The following is a 17,570-nucleotide window of genomic DNA, read 5'->3' as shown; positions in this document are numbered from 1 at the left end:
GTCCCATCCCCAGAAGTGTCAAAGGCCAGGCTGGAGCAACCTGGTCTAGTGGAAGGTGTCCCTGCCTAGTTAGGGGCTGGAATTGGATGATCTTTAAGGTTCCTTCCAACCCAAACCATTCTGGGATTACAGGATTCCATGATTCTATGATTCAGCTGAGACTCCACGTCTCACTACAGGTCCTTCAGAAAGGTCCTTGATCAGTTGCTTGCTTGAATCCTTGCTCTGCATCTTCCCCATGAGCTCCCCTGTCTCTCCCGGAGTCCTTTCTGACTGTCTGGACCTGTCTTGTCACAAAAGGCCAGCTGTCAGTGCTGTCTCTCGCCTCCTGCACGCTGCATGTCACCGCCTGGCTCCAGTCGCTGTCACCCCAGCCCGGGGTGCCGGGCCCGGCTGTGAACCCTGGCAGCGGGGTGCAGACACGTGTGAGCACTGAGCCGTCCCTCCTGCTGGGACAGTCACCTCCAGGCAGCTGGGAAGGTAACTCCTGCCACAGCAACACTCAGCATAGCTGGGCTTTCAGGCTTTTTTAAGCCCTGGAGATTCAGCTGTTCTGCCCAGGGCCACTGATATTTCCTCAGAGCACCCCAAAACCTCCATGAGAGCAACGCACAGGGACAACTGCAGCATCCGTCCTGTCCTGCTGTCCCAAATTCCCTCTGCTTTGGCCACAGGGAGCAAGTGCACTTTGACAGAGATCCAGCTGGCTGGCCATGCCCACCAGCACATCACCAGGGCCACTGCTCTCCCCTCCTGTTGCTGCTTCACACTCTCCAGAAGCCCCTAAGTGGCTGAGATGGGATTTTAATAATATCTCGCTGGTCCCTCTCTGTGCCCAGCTGCAGGCAAGAGGCAGAGAGCAAAATGACAGCACCAGTTTCCTCCAAAGAGGAAATCTGGGGTCTTTGTAGTCAAGAAGCAGATGACGGACCACACACAGCCTGAAACCCATGAGCAACCTCTGGAAATGCCATGCTGGTACCACCCTCCTCCTGTCTCCACACCAGCCCCAGGGAGGAGAGCCATAAAAGGGGAGCAGAGAACTGCAGGAGCCAGCCCAGCACACAGCACCTCTGGAGATGAATATTTGAGTGAATTTCCCCATTTTTTGTTCAGGATGGAGAAAAGATGGCTTTGGGGAGATCTCATTGCAGCTCCCCAGAACCTTGAGAACTTATGAAAAGGAGAGAGAGAGAATTTTTATATGGGCAGATAGTGACAGGACAAGGGACAATGGTTTTAAACTGAGAGGGCAGGTTTAGATTAGATATTACAAAAAAATTCTTATTCAGAGGGTGGAGAGGTCCTGGCACAGGTTTCCCAGAGAAGCTGTGGCTGCCTTATCCCTGGAAGTGTCCGAGGCCAGGTTGGACAGGGCTTGGAGCACCCTGGAACAGTGGAAGGTGTCCCTGCCATGGCAGGGGGGGGTGAAACTGGATGAGTCCAACCCAAATTATTCTGGTATTTAACCCCTCAAAACCAGGCTTACACAGCAAAAGAGTGAAGTATAAATCTAATTCCTACCATCAGTTCACAGTACACAATATTCGTGACACCACAGTGCCAGAGATTGACAAATCAACAAAAAATAATCCCTGGTTTAAAATCACCTTACACAGGTCCCTCTCAGGATGACCTAGAACTGATAGATCATGAATTTTCTTTCACCAGCCCAGCCAAAACCTTGTATCTGCTTGAAAGAGCAGGCGATGCTACACAGGAGGAGAGCCAAGAGCAATACTTCTAACCCCGCGTTAACAAACATGACTCACCCATTTATTTTCACTGGTATGTTCATGGTTATTTTAAGCTTTGTCTAAAGAATGCCAGCTACTGTATAATAACTACAATGAAAGATGGCAGTGTTTTTATTTTGCTTTACAACTAAAGATTTATTTTTAGGTCCTTTTAAATAATGCAAAGTGAAACTGGTTTGTAAATTTCTTTAAAGACTTTGGCACCGATTTCCTAAAGCAGATCCACATGAGCAAGTCCCAGCTCCAGGCCAGTGTCCCCATGAGGGAAGACTGGTGGCTCAGGTGCCACAGGCTTTCCCTGGGATTCAGCCTGGCAGCCAGGACAACCCAGGAAAATTCCACCTCACAGGTGAGGGTTTTTAAGAGGCAAGACTGTGCTTTGCAGGATGTTTAGTTCAAGTCTGAGTCTAAACAGCTGCCATGTTTCCCCAGGCCCTTCCCAGCACTTAGGCAGCATAAGAGGAATTATTGGTGTGTTGGATCCATCCTTGCCCTGCTCCCTGTTGTGCTGGTTTGCAACCTGGAGCATTCCAGGGGTCCTGTGGGGTTACACCATAAGCTCCCATCAGGCATCCATCTGCTCCGTGGTTCTCCATCTGCTCCCACAGTGAGGAGCTGGGTGTTGTCTGGGGAGGATGCAAGTCAGGACTCCTGGGCTCTGCTCCTCCAAACCAAATCAGTGGAGGAGAGAAAAAATATCCATAGCCTGAGGCTGTCCTCCCTCTGTTGGAAATGGGGGAAAAGGAAAACAACACCCAACACCTATTCTCCTGTTCTGGAGAAACTTGGTACTGAGTAGTCAGAGCCCAAGGCTCAAAGAGCTTGTTAGGAAAAGGGGGAAATCAGCACTTCCAGCTTCCTTCTCCTTGTCAGGACTCTCCATGCTGGGAGAAGGGTGCCCAGGGCTCAGCTGTGGAAAAAGACAAGCTGGGCCTGCTGGCTGCTTCTGCCTGTGGTGCCAGACACATGGCACGTCTCCAAAGCCCCTGGGTACAGGAGCTGGAGAAGCAGGGGTTAAGTGCCTGTTCGCATGGGTGATGACTTTAATTTCACACTTACAAATCCCTCTTAAGGATTTCTTGGAGCTGGCAAACTCGGAGCTCCCCGGGGCCGTGCCCGGTCGCTTTGACGTGGCCATGGCAGGGTTTTCCCTAGGCTGGATCTAAGCAAGGCACATGCAGGGTGATGGGTCTCCCTGAACACCACTGTGTACATCCAGTGGTTTGTCTGGCCCAGGCAGAGCTCCCTTCTCCCTCCAGTACACCAATTTCCAGGGATAAATCCCAACTCCTGTTTGGGAAGCAGAAGGAGAAGCATCTTTGGAAGAAGAGCGGCTGAACTTTAGCTGACCAAGGGAATAACCACATCCAACCACCCCTTCTCAAACTTCCCACAACCCTGAGTAAACACCTTCCCATAGCTTCATTTCACCTTCCTGCTCTCCCCACACTTGTATCTGGAGTAAATCCCCTTTGCCATCCCCAGGAGACAGAGGGATGGGGAAGGCTGTAACTGCTCATACAAAATGCAGAGCCGCTCACACAAGGTGCTCTCGGCAGGGACACTGCTCTTGGCTTTGCTCTCTGCTCCATGTTTATTCCAGCTCTGCTGGCAAATCTGCAATATGCTCCTGCCTCCAAGCAGACCCAAGCTTCCCTAAGAATTTTCCATCAGAAATTCACTGTCAGGCTCCCAGAGCCACTCGCTCTTCTGCAGCTGTTTTCTGCCCTCTTGTGAAGCTCTGCAGAAATCCACAACTCTGCTGAGCCACATTCCCTCATTTCCCAAGCAGAGACATGAAGAGATGGTGACTGTCCCCAGCTCACATCACTAAGGATTTCCTGAGAGTGAATAAGGGTTTAAGGGCCATCACCTCTTCCAAAGATGTGCATTGCTCCCACTTCTGCAACAACCCACACTGGGCTCAACCCTGTCTGAGCTGCAATCACCACTTTGCAAACTCCTGAGCAGATCGCCCCTTGCACTACTGGCCTTGGCAGAGACAAAGCTCTCGTTCTCTCCATCCAGCCCAGTGCTTCCCTGAGACCCTGTGGGAATAAAGGCTCAGCAATCTATGGATTCTAAAAGGCTGAGCATCTTCACAGGCTCTTCCTACCAACAGCTCCTCAGGTGCACAGGCCAGCGCATTGTAGAGTTCATCCCTCCCTCCCTTTTTCCTGACCTTATTTTGGGAATTACCTCACTAGGACTTGGTTGTCCCAGGGGACAAGACAGGGATGCAGTAATCAGCCTGAGGCTCAAAGTGTTCCTGCTCACCAAAGACAACAGTTACTTGTCCAGGAGGAGCAGAAACCTTTGACTCTGATTCACATTTGGTGCCAGTGTGGGCTGTACCAGTACAGCCCAAATTTCTATTTCAATCCCAGATCTCCCCACTTGGTTTCACAGAGGGACAGACGGGGTGTGATTCATGCAGACACTGAGAGCAGGGACAGAAGTGGAAGTTGTGCCTTGCTGTGCACATTGCCCTCCAAGCACAACTCCTCCATCTGAACCCTGCCATCTGATCAACAAGTCATCTTGTCCAGGGAAAGCAGGACAGCTTGGACCAATACAGTCCAGCCAGCCAGGTCCCTCCATAAATCCATAGCTGCAATTCCTTTTGCCTAAGACCAGCAGTACTGCCCCCCTAAAGCAGCAGAAGTGAGGCACAACAGTGGCTGTGACTCAAAAACCCTGTCCCTGTTAAGGGCCAGCAGATTCACCCACATGCTCTGGCTACAAAAGCCCCCCAGGTCAAACCCCACACAGCATTCTGTGCTCTCCTCCTTCTCCAAAGTGCCAGTGACAGATGCCAAGGGCTCCCTGGGGTCCTTTTCATCTTGCCCTGGCATGTGCTGCTCTCACACAGATTGTGACTGTTCCCATCAATTCCTTGACTCGGGCAGAATGACGTGGTACAAAGCACCGGCTGCACAGCCCCCTGGCTCCTAAATGCCAGGGACAGAAGGAAAACAAACTCCATTTGGTCAGCTCCAGTCACTTGTCACAGCCATTGCAGGACTGCTCCTTAAATGCAGTGTTTATTCCGGATTGTGATTGTATCCAACAGCCTGACACCACCACACTGAGCCTTTTTCCTTCCAAGAGTTGCTTTTCAGCGCTCGGGCTCTGAGCCCCACAGGTACTGCCAAGGATCTGCTTGTGTCGATGCCGGATCCATTCCCAAAGCCGACAGTTGGATCCAGCATGTCCAGAGCCACTTGCCAGATGGCACAGCCACCCCGCTCCGCTCCCAGACAAACACTCAGCCACGCGCAGCCCAACCCGCTCCGACAAGTGAGACAGGAGGAAGGTCAAACCATCTGTTTGCCGAGGGCTCAGTGCTGTACTTAAGGACAAAGTGTTTAAAGACTGGAAATCGGATCTTAGATTTGCCCATTACACAAGTGCTTTAGTCTTGCTTCTGTCCAGTCTCAGTGAGCCTGGAATCCTTCGGGTGCTAAAGCTGATCAGAAATAGGAAAGCACCCAACAGCAGCACAATTGTCCTCAAACCAGTGCTGCCTCTTGTGCCACATGACAGTCAGACCCAACTGTATTCCCAGAAAAGGAAAAAAATATTCTGTTATTTTTCACAATTTAAGTTTCTGAAGCTTTTACTGCTAAAATATTTTGAATATTTCCAAATATTCAGTTGATATCAGTTTCCATCCCTTCCCAGAGCAGCAGCTGGTGCCTCTCATCACAAGCAGCTGGATTCCATGAGACTGTAACTATTGCCAAGAGTTTGGGGAGCTCTGAGACACATGGGCACACACACTCAGGCTTATTAATTCCTTCTGCAATGAAGGAGACCTTTGAAACCTCTCACTTCTACACAGCTCAAGCATATCTTGAGTGCCCTGGTTTGAACTCCCAGCGCACAGTGCTTTGAACTGGAGAGCTGGACTACAAAACCTCCTTCTGAGCTCTCTGAAGCTGAGTTTTCATGAGTTTTCCGGAGTACTCCAGCCACACCGGCATTCCCAGCACTCCCAGCTGTGCCTGCACCCCACAGGGCTCCCGCTTGGCTCTGCTCTGTGTTTATTTCAAGGCCAGGTTGGACGGGATTTGGAGCAGCCTGGGAGAGTGGAAAGTGTCCCTGCCATGGCAGGGCTGGAACAGGATGAGCTTTGAGGTCCCTTCCAAACCAAACCATTCTGGGATTCTGTGATCTACTTTTCAAATGTCTTTCTGGTATAACAGGGTGATTCTAAGGGTCAGCATTGACTAAAGAATCTCTTCTAGGCTGAAATGAAGTTGTGCCTGGCCAAACGCCTTCCAGCTGAAGGCGATCTGCTCTAACATCTCCTTATCCTCACCGTATGGCAGGAAGTGGAAAGAGATGAGCTTTAAAGCCTCTTCCCACCCAAACCAGTCTGGGACTCTCTAAATGCTCCATGATTTGGGAGCATCAGCACCATCTGCGCTAGTCACGGTCTGATCTTTCCAGAGAGACAGTAACAGCATGAAAATAAAAAAATAAAAAACTTAGAAATTATAAACATCAACCGCCACAAATTATCGAGCCTTCTGTAGCTAAAGGCTTCCATGGCGCATGCGCAGGGCTGCCACTTGCTGCCGCCGCCATGTTGGCAAAGGGCAGGCGTGAGGGCAGGAGGCCCCGCCCCTCGCGCGGGGCTGGAGGCGGGAACGGCCGAGCCCTCAGAGCCCCGGGAGCGGGAACGGCTATGGCCGTACCCTCAGAGCGATGGGAACGGGAACAGCCGAGCCCTCAGAGCCCCGGGAACGGCTATGGCCGTGCCCTCAGAGCCCCGGGAGCGGGAACGGCCGAGCCCTCAGAGCCCCGGGAGCGGTACGGCTATGGCCGTGCCCTCAGAGCGATGGGAACGGGAACGGCCGAGCCCTCAGAGCCCCGGGAGCGGGAACGGCTATGGCCGAGCCCTCAGATCCCCGGGAGCGGGAACGGCTATGGCCGAGCCCTCAGAGCCCCGGGAGCGGGAACGACTGTGGCCGAGCCCTCAGAGCGATGGGAACGGGAACGGCCGAGCCCTCAGAGCCCCGGGAGCGGGAACGGCCGGGCCCTCAGAGCGATGGGAACGGGAACGGCCGAGCCCTGACCAGGGCTCCTGAGCCCAAAGAATAGCGGTTAATCCAGGGAACAGAGATTCACCAGGGGGCACCTGGAGCGCGGCCAGGCTGGATGGGACTTGGAGCAATCTGGTCTAGTGAAATGTGCCCATGGCAGGGGGTGGAATGAGATGAGCTTTAAGGTCCGTCCCAGCCCAAACCATTCCATGGTTCTGTGATTTCAGAATTTTGGAAGTGCATCATCCTCCTGCTGTCACACACCAGCCCCTGCACTGCAGACTCCCAGGCTGTCACTTAGGTATAAATCAACAAGGGTGAGCTTTTTCCCAAGTAACCCAGACATCCCAGCTGTGCCTTTATTGTGCAGGGCTCACACTTGGCTCTGGTGTGTAATTATTTCAAGGCCAGGTTGGACAGGGCTTGGAGCAATCTGGGATAGTGAAGGTGTCCCTGCCATGGCAGAGGTGGAACTTGATACAGTTTAAAGTTTCTTCCAGGTCAAACAATTCCGGGATTCTGTTCTCAACTACCAACATCTCTTAGTGGTATAACAGATCCTAAGGGTCTGACAAGGCTAAGGAATCTCTTCTGGCCTGAAATGAAGCCGTGCCTGCCAGAAGACCTTCCAGCTGGAGGTGATCTGGAAACCACCATTTCCTGGTGCTCTCTGCCCAGGGCTGAGCAGGGCTGTTGTGCAGAGCCCTTGGCTGTGAGCACAGGGCACAGTTCCAGAGCCGGGTGAAGTCACTGTGCTGAAGTCACTGTTTCATCACCATCAGGGCAGCTCACGAGGCTGCCCTGGGCGGTGACATCATCACCTCGTGTTCCCAGATGAGGTGTTTGTCACAGGAACAGGGAAAAGGTTTCTCTCCTTAATGCTGGACATAGGATAGACTGGAGGTTCATGTGCCACAATTCTGGTAGAAGGGAAGATAAATGTGTTGGGGCATGTTCTGGAAGCTGCCAAAGTCACAGAAATACCAATTAGTGAGGCAAGGTCCAGGGTGGATCATTCCCACTCTTTTCTTTCCTGCTTAGAATAAAGGTTGTCTGTGACATCAGCAGCAAAAACATCACTCATGTGGTCAGCTCTTCTAAAATCTGTGTCCTGGCAGGAGGGCAGGGTTGGGAATGTGCTCCCTGGGCCAGTGTCAGCGCTTCCTGCTGAGGAGGCAGCGACTGGGATGTGCTGAAACATCGAGCAGCCAAGAGGCAGCTGAGGGGCCCAGGTGAGCACACACAGGTGAGCAAGGCCCCAGCGTGGGCAAGTTCAGACCCCTGTCCAGGCCACTCCTTTATTCTGCTCCTGTTCCAGTGCACTAAACTGGGGAGGTGCCATGGAAACTCCTTGATTAATCACGGACTGTTTAGACACAAATAATAAAACTCATCTTCCATGAAGGAGAGAGAGGAACACCAACTGGGTTTTGCTAAGATTAGGCTCTTACAGGAGATTTCAACCCAAAATAGAACTGCTTTTTTGGCTTTCTGCATTGGTGTCTTTCTGCCCCTCAGTCCTCCTGTAGCTGTATGGAATGGTCAGATTGCCTGGTTTGGACCCTGCAGCATCACAGGGTGTTTCCAATTATCCACGGGAGCAGGAGGCACTGAGGGTGGGCTGGTGTGTGGGAAGCAGGACTGGTGAATCCTTTGGTGTTGGCACAGTCCTGCTGATGGAAATGTGAAGCCAAAGCACCCTTTTGTTCCAGGAACTGTGGCAGAGGATACAGCTTAAGGTAGTCCCTGCTGACTTGCAGAGGGATACTCTGCCCCTGTGCTGGAAATCTCCCAGGAGCTTTGCTTTCCTGGCCTCCACAAGCCCTCCCCACTTCACCTCCTTGCAGCCAGCAGCTTTTTTTCCTAGTGCCTTTTGCATCAGCAGTGTCAGGGTTCCAAATTCTTCCTGGTCTGTAGCGCTCTTTTCAATTGTCCTGGGGCTTTTACATCGCTGTTGGGCACTGCTACAAGTATGGCTGGAGCAGGGAATTCTGGACAGGGCTCTGTGTGAATGAATGAGCTCTGTGGGAGCTTGAATGAGCTCAGCCCCTCCTGCCTGCTGCCTTGTGTCCCAAACCCTGGCCAGCTAAAGCTCCTTCAGCCAGGGGGGTGCATTTTGAGCAGCCAGCCACTGTCTGCGGGGAGCAAAGCTGTGGCTGTGTGTAAAACCATCTGGGACATGGCTTTTCCTGTATTTCTCAGGTGCAGGAGATAATATTTCTGGTCATGCAGGGGATCTGTGAGGGCAGCAGTGCATCCACAGCTCCCAGCCGTGATCCTGCTCGCACAGCACCAGCTCCTCACTGCCTGTGGAACTGCTGGTCAAGGTCTGTGCCAGTGCTTGAAGTCTGACAGCTGCACATTGGATTCTGGGGTGATTCATTGTCCCAAAGAAACAAATTCCTCCAAGTCTTCCTCTTGAAAGGACTTACACATCAGAAATGAAAGTGGGTTAGAAACACGCTGCATTCCCAGAACGGGGCAGCCCTGAGGTCACAGCTTTGTCATTGCGGCAGATCCGTGGAAGGAGGGAAGCGGTTTGGTGTCAGCTGTGCGTTAAATATTCTACCTTGGGGAGCTGAGAGAACGTCCTGGCAGGTGCCAACCTGTCCCTGCCATGTCCTGGCTGAGCAGCTGAGGTGGCTCCTGGTTCATTTGAATCCCACAGGAGGAATATCCTACTTGGGCTATTGTCCTGTATTGTCAGGCACACAGATTCCTTGGTTCCCTTTGCCTAATGGAGCTTCCAAGTGGCCCACACTGGGTGGTCTCTTTGCCCAAGGCCAAGCTTGGCTCTGTCCCCAAAGCTGGGATGAAGAAATGAGGGACAGGCGAGCAGGATCCCTGGGCACGCAGCACTTTCTGACCCAGTGATGGGGAAATGCCAAATGCCACGAGGGTGTTTGGCCTGGTAAAACAACAGACTTGAAACACAGGGCATCACTCAGGGACACATACAGCCTGTGTCCCATCCAGGGCAGGGCAGAGAGAGGCCAAGAAACAGCCTCTGCATTTCCACAGCAGCATTTCCCAATCACTGTTTATGCCACCTGGGTCACTCCTACTCAGATCACCTGGATTTCTTCTTTCCAAGCCCCACCTTTTTGGAACCCTGGGTACCTCACTCTGACACTATCTGCACCCAACTAAATTTTTTTCTAACTCCTTGCTCCTTTTGGAAGACACCAGGCACAGTGCAAGGCTTTGAAAGCCAGGGAGATGTGGCACTATCTGCTAGGAGGGAATAAGTAGATTCAGTCTTAGCTTCCTTCTGCTTTTCAATGCTAAACACTGTTTATTTCTTGGTGCTGCAAGATTGGGTAAGAAGGTAAAACAAAGGCATTTACAAACAATCTCAATATTACAAAGCTGCAATTAAGAATAAACTATGACTTGTGTGGTGTGATCCATGGGTTTGGTTTGGGATTGGAGTGCCAGAGTTCTCTAGCTGTATTTGGAAAGCAGTGCAATACTGTGTTACATTTCCAGTTCCCTCTTGTGCTGCTATCTGAGGACAGGAGAGCTTGAACCCAAGGATTGAAGCACTGGGAATGCTGGTGCTTCTCTAAGACTGGCTCTGGTTTTTCCCCAAGCTATGGAGTTGTGCATAAAGGTTTTCCTTAAGCTCAAGGGCTTTGTGTGCCTCACCCATGGCTTCCAGATGCCACTTCCCTCCTGCAGCAGAAGCAGCTGCTGAAGTTGACTCTTCTCATTGCAGTTAATTCTTAGGGGATCTTTGCACTAAAGAAGAGATGGAAAGTGATTTCCAGTGCATTTGTCCTCTTGATTAGGCATGGAATATATTTCTTCCTCTTGTCTTGAGTGTTCAGTTTTATTTTGCTGCTCAGCAGCAGGATCAGCAAGGTGTGTGCAAGGAGCTCAGTGCCTTGGCTCCTGGCTAGTGGCAGACACTGCTCCCGTCTGCAGTTGGGGCTGGATTAACCCTGGGCTGATGCTGGGAGTGGAGCCCACAGCCCTGTCAGCCCCAGCACACCCAGCACAGCTGCTCTGTCACCTTCTGGGCTGTTTTGCAGCCCCCTCACAGAGATCATGGCTGTATCCAGCTCCATCCAGCACTGCCCCAGCAAGAGGGAGAGAAGCATTTCCTGGTGGTTTTGGGAGCATTTTGTCTGAAGATGTTGGCTAGATTTCCATGTGTTTCATATGAGGCGTGTCCCAGTTGTTATTGTTTGTGCTGGCCACTTGCTCAGCTCTCAGTGCTGCTTTTCCCACTTGCAGCTTCCCAATGTCTCACCCAGCTGCAAAGCTAACAAGGCTTTGCATTTCTAAGGGGATAACCAAAACATCCCTGCATTTGTCAGCCTTTTTGTCCCTTCTTTCCTTCTTGATTGACCTGTTGCCCTACTGAAACCTTGGCCATGTAGGAGGCAGGTGAAACCACAAGTTGTTACCTGGACTCTGTGTTTTTACCGTTTTGCAAGCAAACTCAGGCCCTGAAATTGTGAAACAAGGAAAACAACTTAGGTTGTAATTTCTTCAGTAACCCGATCACCTTGTCCAAATTCTGTTATGATTTCTCTAGTAATCCAGCCACCTTCTCCACTCCCTGGGATGGGGTTTGGCAACCTGTTGCAAATGGGGCAAGAGAGTTTTGAGCAGCAGCTTGCAAGACTGTTTTGTACTAAGGAATATTTGCAGATTCCTACTGCCCAAGAGGCAGGAATTTTGTGCTGGAACTCCAGGGTATCACTGAAGCAGTTCACCACTTTGGGAAGCAGCTTTTCCCTCTCAAAGCCTCAGTCCTGGGGCCCACTAGAGCCCTGGGCTGCTCTACCAACACATAGGTGTGACATGTGGCTGCCCCCATCGCCTGGGGCTGCCAGTGCTCACCTCAGCCACCCTGCAATGCAGTAATCTTATTTTAATGAGCATTAGGACATCACATCATCTACTTCTGCCCACTGCTGCTGTTTCACTGGACCTTTGTCTCACAGGCTGATGTCAAACAGAGGTATATAAGACACTGAGAGTGTGGTTGGAAAGAGAACCACAGCTGAGGGTTGGCTTGCTGGGGAAAACCCATTGAAGCTGTTGGGCAGCTGTTTTCTTCTTGTTGGGGTCCTTGGAGTTAGCAGAGATGCTGAAAATAAGTGGAAAAGAGGGAAGACCTTACTCTATACTGTTAAGAGGCTGTGGTTTCATGATTCCATACCAAGCTGGAGTGTTATCTGCTTTGCAGGATTTGTCTCCTGACATAATGAAATCTGCATACAGGATCTATGGGTCATCTTCAGGATCAGTTATATCTTCACTTGGACTGTGTGGATGTGATGTGGGTAAGAGCTACAGATTTCTGTATATTTTTTGTCTGAAGAGATGGAATATCTGGGAATTTTACAGTTGCGATTTTTTTTTTCATTATCAGTGGTTAATTCCTCAGATTTTTTACTTTATTGGCTTCTTGAAGAGTGGAAAACATGAGTAAATTAGGCAGCACAGAGAAAACAGCATAGATATAGTCACTGCATCTTATTAACTGGAACTAATGGCAAGCATCTCTAATAAAAAAACAGAGGTGCTCTCCCTGATAAGGCATTTGGGATTGTTGGTAGATTGCCAAAACAACAAGGGGAAAGAAATCCCATTAGCAGGGAAGAGATGCAGAGCTAACAGGAGGAAATGTTATACAAATGCTTCCTGTCAATTTTCTCCCATATGTCCAAAAACTTTTAAGATGCCTTGTGCAGAGAATGGGGAGAAATGGGGAAAGAAAATAAAATGCATCTGCCTCCTGCAATATTGAAAGTGCTTGGAAAAGTTGGGTCCACACATTGGAGCTACAGCCCTAAGGAAAACAGTGGTTCTAAATGAGCATTTAGCAGATAAGATACCCCTTTCCCTGGTGGAAGTGTAGCTTAGAAAGTACATAAATAACAATGTAAGGGATGTAGAATGATTGCTTTCCTTTGCTTTACTTCAGATGAGGTAAAGGAGTATTTACTCAGTCGTCTGAAAACCTCTTTCTGGGGCCTGGTCCCTGGAGGAGGGATACACAAACTATTAAAGGATGCCTTACAAAAATTCCTGCCTCCAAATGCTCACGAGCTGTTGTCTGGAAAGCTGCACATTGTCCTCACCCGTCTGCACGACTGGAGAAATGTGACAGTGTCTGACTTTGCCTCGAATGAGGAGCTGATTCAGGTGGGAGCAGCCACAGCCACCCCGTGAGGGAGGAGCTGGGTGACATTTGCTGCCCAGCCATGTCCCACGGCACAAAATCACAGAATGGTTTGGGTTGGATAGGACCTTAAAGCTCCTCCAGTTCCAGCCCTGTCATGGGCAGGGACACCTTCCACTGTCCCAGGCTGTTCTCAAGTCCCATCCAACCCACCCCTGGGCAACAACTGGGCAGCCACAGCTTCTCTGGGCAGCCTATGCAGGGCCTCAATAGCCTCATGATAAAAACTATCTGCCCAATATCTAAATCTGCCCTTGTAGTTAGAAACCATCACCCCTTGTCATATCCTAAGAGGCCCTAGTCCATTCTTGTCTATGCCATGATTTCTGTCCTTGCCACCCTCTGAATCCACACAACCTGAAATAATTTTAAAATACCAGCTCTTTTGATTGCTGTCTGAGTTATCCTGAACATGCAAGGAGCAAATTGAGGCATTTCACAAGTTCCCTTCCTACTTCTCTGCCCTGGCTGTGGGTATCCCTCATGGTCTGGTGCCCATTTGTCAGTGGTGCCCAATAACCCTGCTGGGGGGGTCGCTTTTTGCATTCACAGATGAGCCACCACCCCCAAAGGACACAGTTTCTGTGGCTCTTTGCTCACCTCTGTCCTTCCCATCTCACCCACAGGCTGTGATGTGCAGCTGCTACGTCCCGGTGTATTTTGGGTTCTCCCCTCCAAAATACCGTGGGGTGGTGAGTAGCTTTGTGGTCTGGAGACCCTGTGCCAGCTCAGGCCCAGGGCCCCTCCAGCATCTTTCCTTTCTCCAGTGGTGGTGTTAAGGATGTTTCTATCTGTGTTTGCCACCAACATAGCTCAGGATGGGTTCCCCCAGTGTCTGCAGAAGGAAGAACAGGGCCCCAAAACATGACCTCACTGCAGACTGAGCTTCTCACAGAATTGTCCGTCTTCCCCTGTCCCTGGAGTTGCTTCAGCTCCCTTGTGCTGCAGTTTCCTCCCAGTTCCATTGTGGGAGTGTTTTGGGGGGAAGGGAGCAGGGCGGGTGTGGACCTGGAGCAGGGGAGCAGTGGGTGGAGCCAATCCCTGGAAGGGGATCCCTGGAGCCCCAGAACCTCAGTCTGGTGTGGGCCTGGCTGGGGAACAAGGCCCACATTTGCCTGTGTGAGCAGCACTGCTCTCTCTGCCAAGGGCAAGGCTCAGGGCTCCCTGCTCTGTCTCCCAGCGCTACGTGGACGGGGAGCTGGCCATGTGGAGAGCCAACTTCGTGTCCCGCTCCACCATCACCATCTCTGCCTTCGCCGGTGAATATGACATCTGCCCCAGGGATGGCCCAGCTGCCTTCTTGACCTTCCAGCTCGCTGATTGTATCATGCAGATCTCAAAAATGAACATCTGCCGATTAAAGAACATTTTATTGGTTCCTAAACGTCAGGTGAGCTGCTCCTCGAGGTAGGCAGAGCCATGAGCCCCTGCAGCTGCCCTGAGTGCCACCTCTCCCCACAGGTCATGGACCGCTTTCTTATCGAGGGCTACCAAGACACGGTCTCCTTCCTAAAGAGACTGAGTAAGTGACTGGGAGTGAGGACAAGTAGGTTGGTGTTTCCCTTATGTTGTTGATTTGCTGACACAAGGTAAGAGATGCTGCCCCGGAGGGACTGGGGCAGAGAAATGCCTGTATTCCTGACACTGCCAGGATTACCTGAGTCCTGGCCTCTCCTGAAGTTCCCTCTGGAGCCACACTCCCCTTTTCTCTGCCATACTGGGCATGCCAGAGCTTTTCCCCAGGGAACACAGGTCCTAGGGCCTCTAGACAGAAGCACATGCTCAGGTGTCCTGTGTGGTGTTTGAAGCCCCTGGTGCACAGAGCAGCAATGTTTGGTGATCTGTGAGCCCTGGGATCATCAGTATCCCAGATTTCCAGTCAGCCCAGGTTGTGCCTCACTCTGCTGCAGACCTGGCAGTTTAGCAACAAGCAGTGAGAGCTGGAATCTCTTCCCACCAGGGGATTTCCAGGTGAATTACTTTGAGGGCTTCACACTTTCCTTGGCCAATGAATCCATTCAGAAAGGTGAGGAGACCCTGCTCCTGAAGCCACAAATGAGGGTTCTTCACTCAAGAGCCACCGATCATGAGGATGACACCACAGAGAACTCAGGGATCAGCCAGCAAAAGATGAAGAAGAGGAAGCCCACACCCCTTCTCCACCCCCAGCAAGGTAAAGTACCAGCTTCCTTTACCCCATCAGTTTTCAAGTGACACTTGCCCAGGGCTGTCAGTGCCAGAGGCTCTGTGGCAGCTGAGAACATCAGGAATGGGAGAAAGTTCCCTCTCAGGTCAGGGGTTACAAGTGGGGCCTCACACTGAGCCCTCGCCCTCAACATGGGTGAGCACTGGGGACTTCATTTGTGGCTGGGTCAGAGCTCTTTCCATGGAGAAGGCCATGTATTCACTCACCTTGTGAGGTAAGAACAGGTTCTGCCCACACATCCCTTCGTTAGGGGTGTCTCAAGGGTTTAAGCTGCCTTTGCTATGCCAGCCAAATCCAAACATCTCCTTAGGAACTCTGGCTGCAGCCACAGAAATAGTGCAAGGAAAGCATATCACAGCTGTAGGTAAACCTCTTGCTGTATCATTTTCAAGCAACACAAGGCAGGTTTAAATCCAAAACTTACCGTTTTCTGCAATCCTATACAAAATAATGCCCACTTCCATTTTAGTTTTGCATGGAAAACCAGTGAATCCTCTGCATTTCACTTTGCAGTTTGTTACTAAAAATTACAAAGAAGCAGCTGATGAAATGCAAAATTTCTTTCCATTTTACTCTTTATTTTCTTCTTCTTTCTAAGTCTTTCAACATTTCAGAATTTATCAGCTTAAGAAAAATTACACAGCTTTTTCAACATGATGATTATTTAAAATGTAGCCAGATAAATTAAATGTGAAAAATGACACAATCTGCTAAATCACAACAAATGAGCAACATAGAGGGGAAAGAATAGGACTGTTACCATTCCAGATCTAAAAAGAAAAGCTTGTAAAACATAAAATAGGAGCAAGAAAGATATTTCCTTTGAAAACAAACCGACTCTAGACCCACTAAGAAATGCAGGACACAGTGTTAGGCTGTAGAAGTTGATTCCCTGGTTGCTTTTCTAAAGGCTCCATCAGTCTGAGCTATGTGGAGCTTTTGGTAGCAACAAGGTGGGAATGAGGTTTCTTTGGATGTTGGGCAGCTCTGGGCTATCAGGGATCTCTGTCTCTGGTTTGCAGCTGGACTGCAACATTTTTGAACAACCTCAGGTGAAAAATTCCTCCTGTGGAAGGAATCAAGACTCATCTGTTAGGCCAGAGACCAATCCAGGGGTGAGTCCAGGCTCTTGTTCTCCAGAGGAGAAGCACATCAGATTTTCCACTTCTGGCAAGGAAAAGCCCTACTGATGAAGGGCAGGCAAAGGCTCTTTCACTGTCTGTGCAATGCTAGAATGTCATTGATGCCACCAAAGCACCAGGGGGATAAACTCGTGAACAATTTGTACCTGATTTCTTGAACAAGTGACATTTCCAGAGGACAAGTGTCTGGAGCTGCAATCCCACGAGGCTCAGGCTGCATTAGCAGGTTATCCACAAGCACTTGCCTCTTATCCATGTGCCCAGCAGGACAATTGCACAAGGAATTGCACCCTCCTCAGTACCCAGACTGGAAACCGAGTCTGGCATGAGGGACCTGCAGCCAACAGCCAGGGCCACGAGCAGGACTGGGCCCATGCTTGGCTTTGTTGGCTCAGGTTCATGCATCACTCAAGGACTCTTCCCTCTAGACCTGCAGTGGGATCCAGCTCCAGAGGGAGCTCTGCTGTCTTGGGTTGTCTCCAGACTCTCATCCCATCCACCTCAGGCTTCACATTTCTGCTGAGCTCAAAGCAGAATGAAGACAGGGGTATGAGGGTGATATTCTGAGGATACCAAAACCTGCTGCCCTTTAGACAACAGGAGGAAGGGAAGTGCTCTGAGCAGGCACTTGAATCCAGTTTGTCCTACAGGAACTGCCTGAGGTGTCTGTCAGACTGACCAATGTGGTTTTATTCCCTTTAGGGCCAGCTCAGCCACAGAAGAGCATTTCTGAGCCCGCTGCTGCCTTTGGTCCCAGGTTACGCTTTAAAGAGGCAATGAGCAACTTTGAACCCAGCCTGAAGGCTGAGCCTGACCTGCCCTGAGGAGCACATGGACTGTGCCAGCAATGCCACAGCACAGGCAGGGCCACAGCCCCTGGATGATTCCCATGATCCACCTCTAGAGGAGGCATTCCAGGCTGCTTCTATCCCCACTGGTGCAGCTGGGCTTCCCACTTTGCTTCCTTAGGGTGAAACAAGCTCCTGCACAAGATGATTCCAATCAACGCCAAACTTTGCGTCTATCTATTGCCTCTGGCAAAACCTCCATTGCCATTAGCTCCAAGCTCATGTCTCCAAGAGGAGACAGCATCAGCCCTGCTTGCTTGAAAAGATGAGGGATTAATAAAGCAAAACCCAGCTGATTTGAATACTGAATTGTTAAATTGTTAAGTACTCATTTCTTGCTCATTCCTGCAGGTTTGGAGCAGGAGAG

General features: G+C 50.6%; 1 protein-coding gene across 9 annotated transcripts; it reads left to right on the top strand.

Moving 5' to 3' along the window:
- Nucleotides 1-6,332: 6,332 nt before the first annotated feature.
- On the top strand, nucleotides 6,333-17,512 carry LOC111939878 (omega-hydroxyceramide transacylase-like). Of its 9 annotated transcripts, none has more exons than XM_086861810.1 (9): nucleotides 6,354-7,109; nucleotides 7,927-8,040; nucleotides 12,009-12,105; nucleotides 12,750-12,970; nucleotides 13,634-13,699; nucleotides 14,188-14,397; nucleotides 14,469-14,529; nucleotides 14,968-15,180; nucleotides 17,058-17,512. In XM_086861810.1, the coding sequence occupies exons 3-9, from the start codon at nucleotides 12,027-12,029 to the stop codon at nucleotides 17,177-17,179; spliced, it is 972 nt and encodes a 323-aa protein (XP_086717936.1). In that variant the 5' UTR covers nucleotides 6,354-7,109; nucleotides 7,927-8,040; nucleotides 12,009-12,026; the 3' UTR covers nucleotides 17,180-17,512. The 9 variants fall into 9 exon arrangements, with proteins under 9 accessions (XP_023798094.2, XP_023798096.2, XP_086717937.1 ...); XM_086861809.1 differs by having other exon boundaries at nucleotides 6,370-7,109; nucleotides 7,850-8,054; XM_023942326.2 differs by having other exon boundaries at nucleotides 6,333-8,040.
- The last annotated feature ends 58 nt before the right edge of the window (nucleotides 17,513-17,570 follow it).

Source organism: Cyanistes caeruleus, chromosome 24 (assembly GCF_971803275.1).
Source record: "Cyanistes caeruleus chromosome 24, bCyaCae1.hap1.1, whole genome shotgun sequence".
Classification (NCBI taxonomy): Eukaryota; Metazoa; Chordata; class Aves; order Passeriformes; family Paridae; genus Cyanistes; species Cyanistes caeruleus.
The sequence above is the reverse complement of the archived record's forward strand: the minus strand, read 5'-3'. Positions and strand labels throughout refer to the sequence as shown.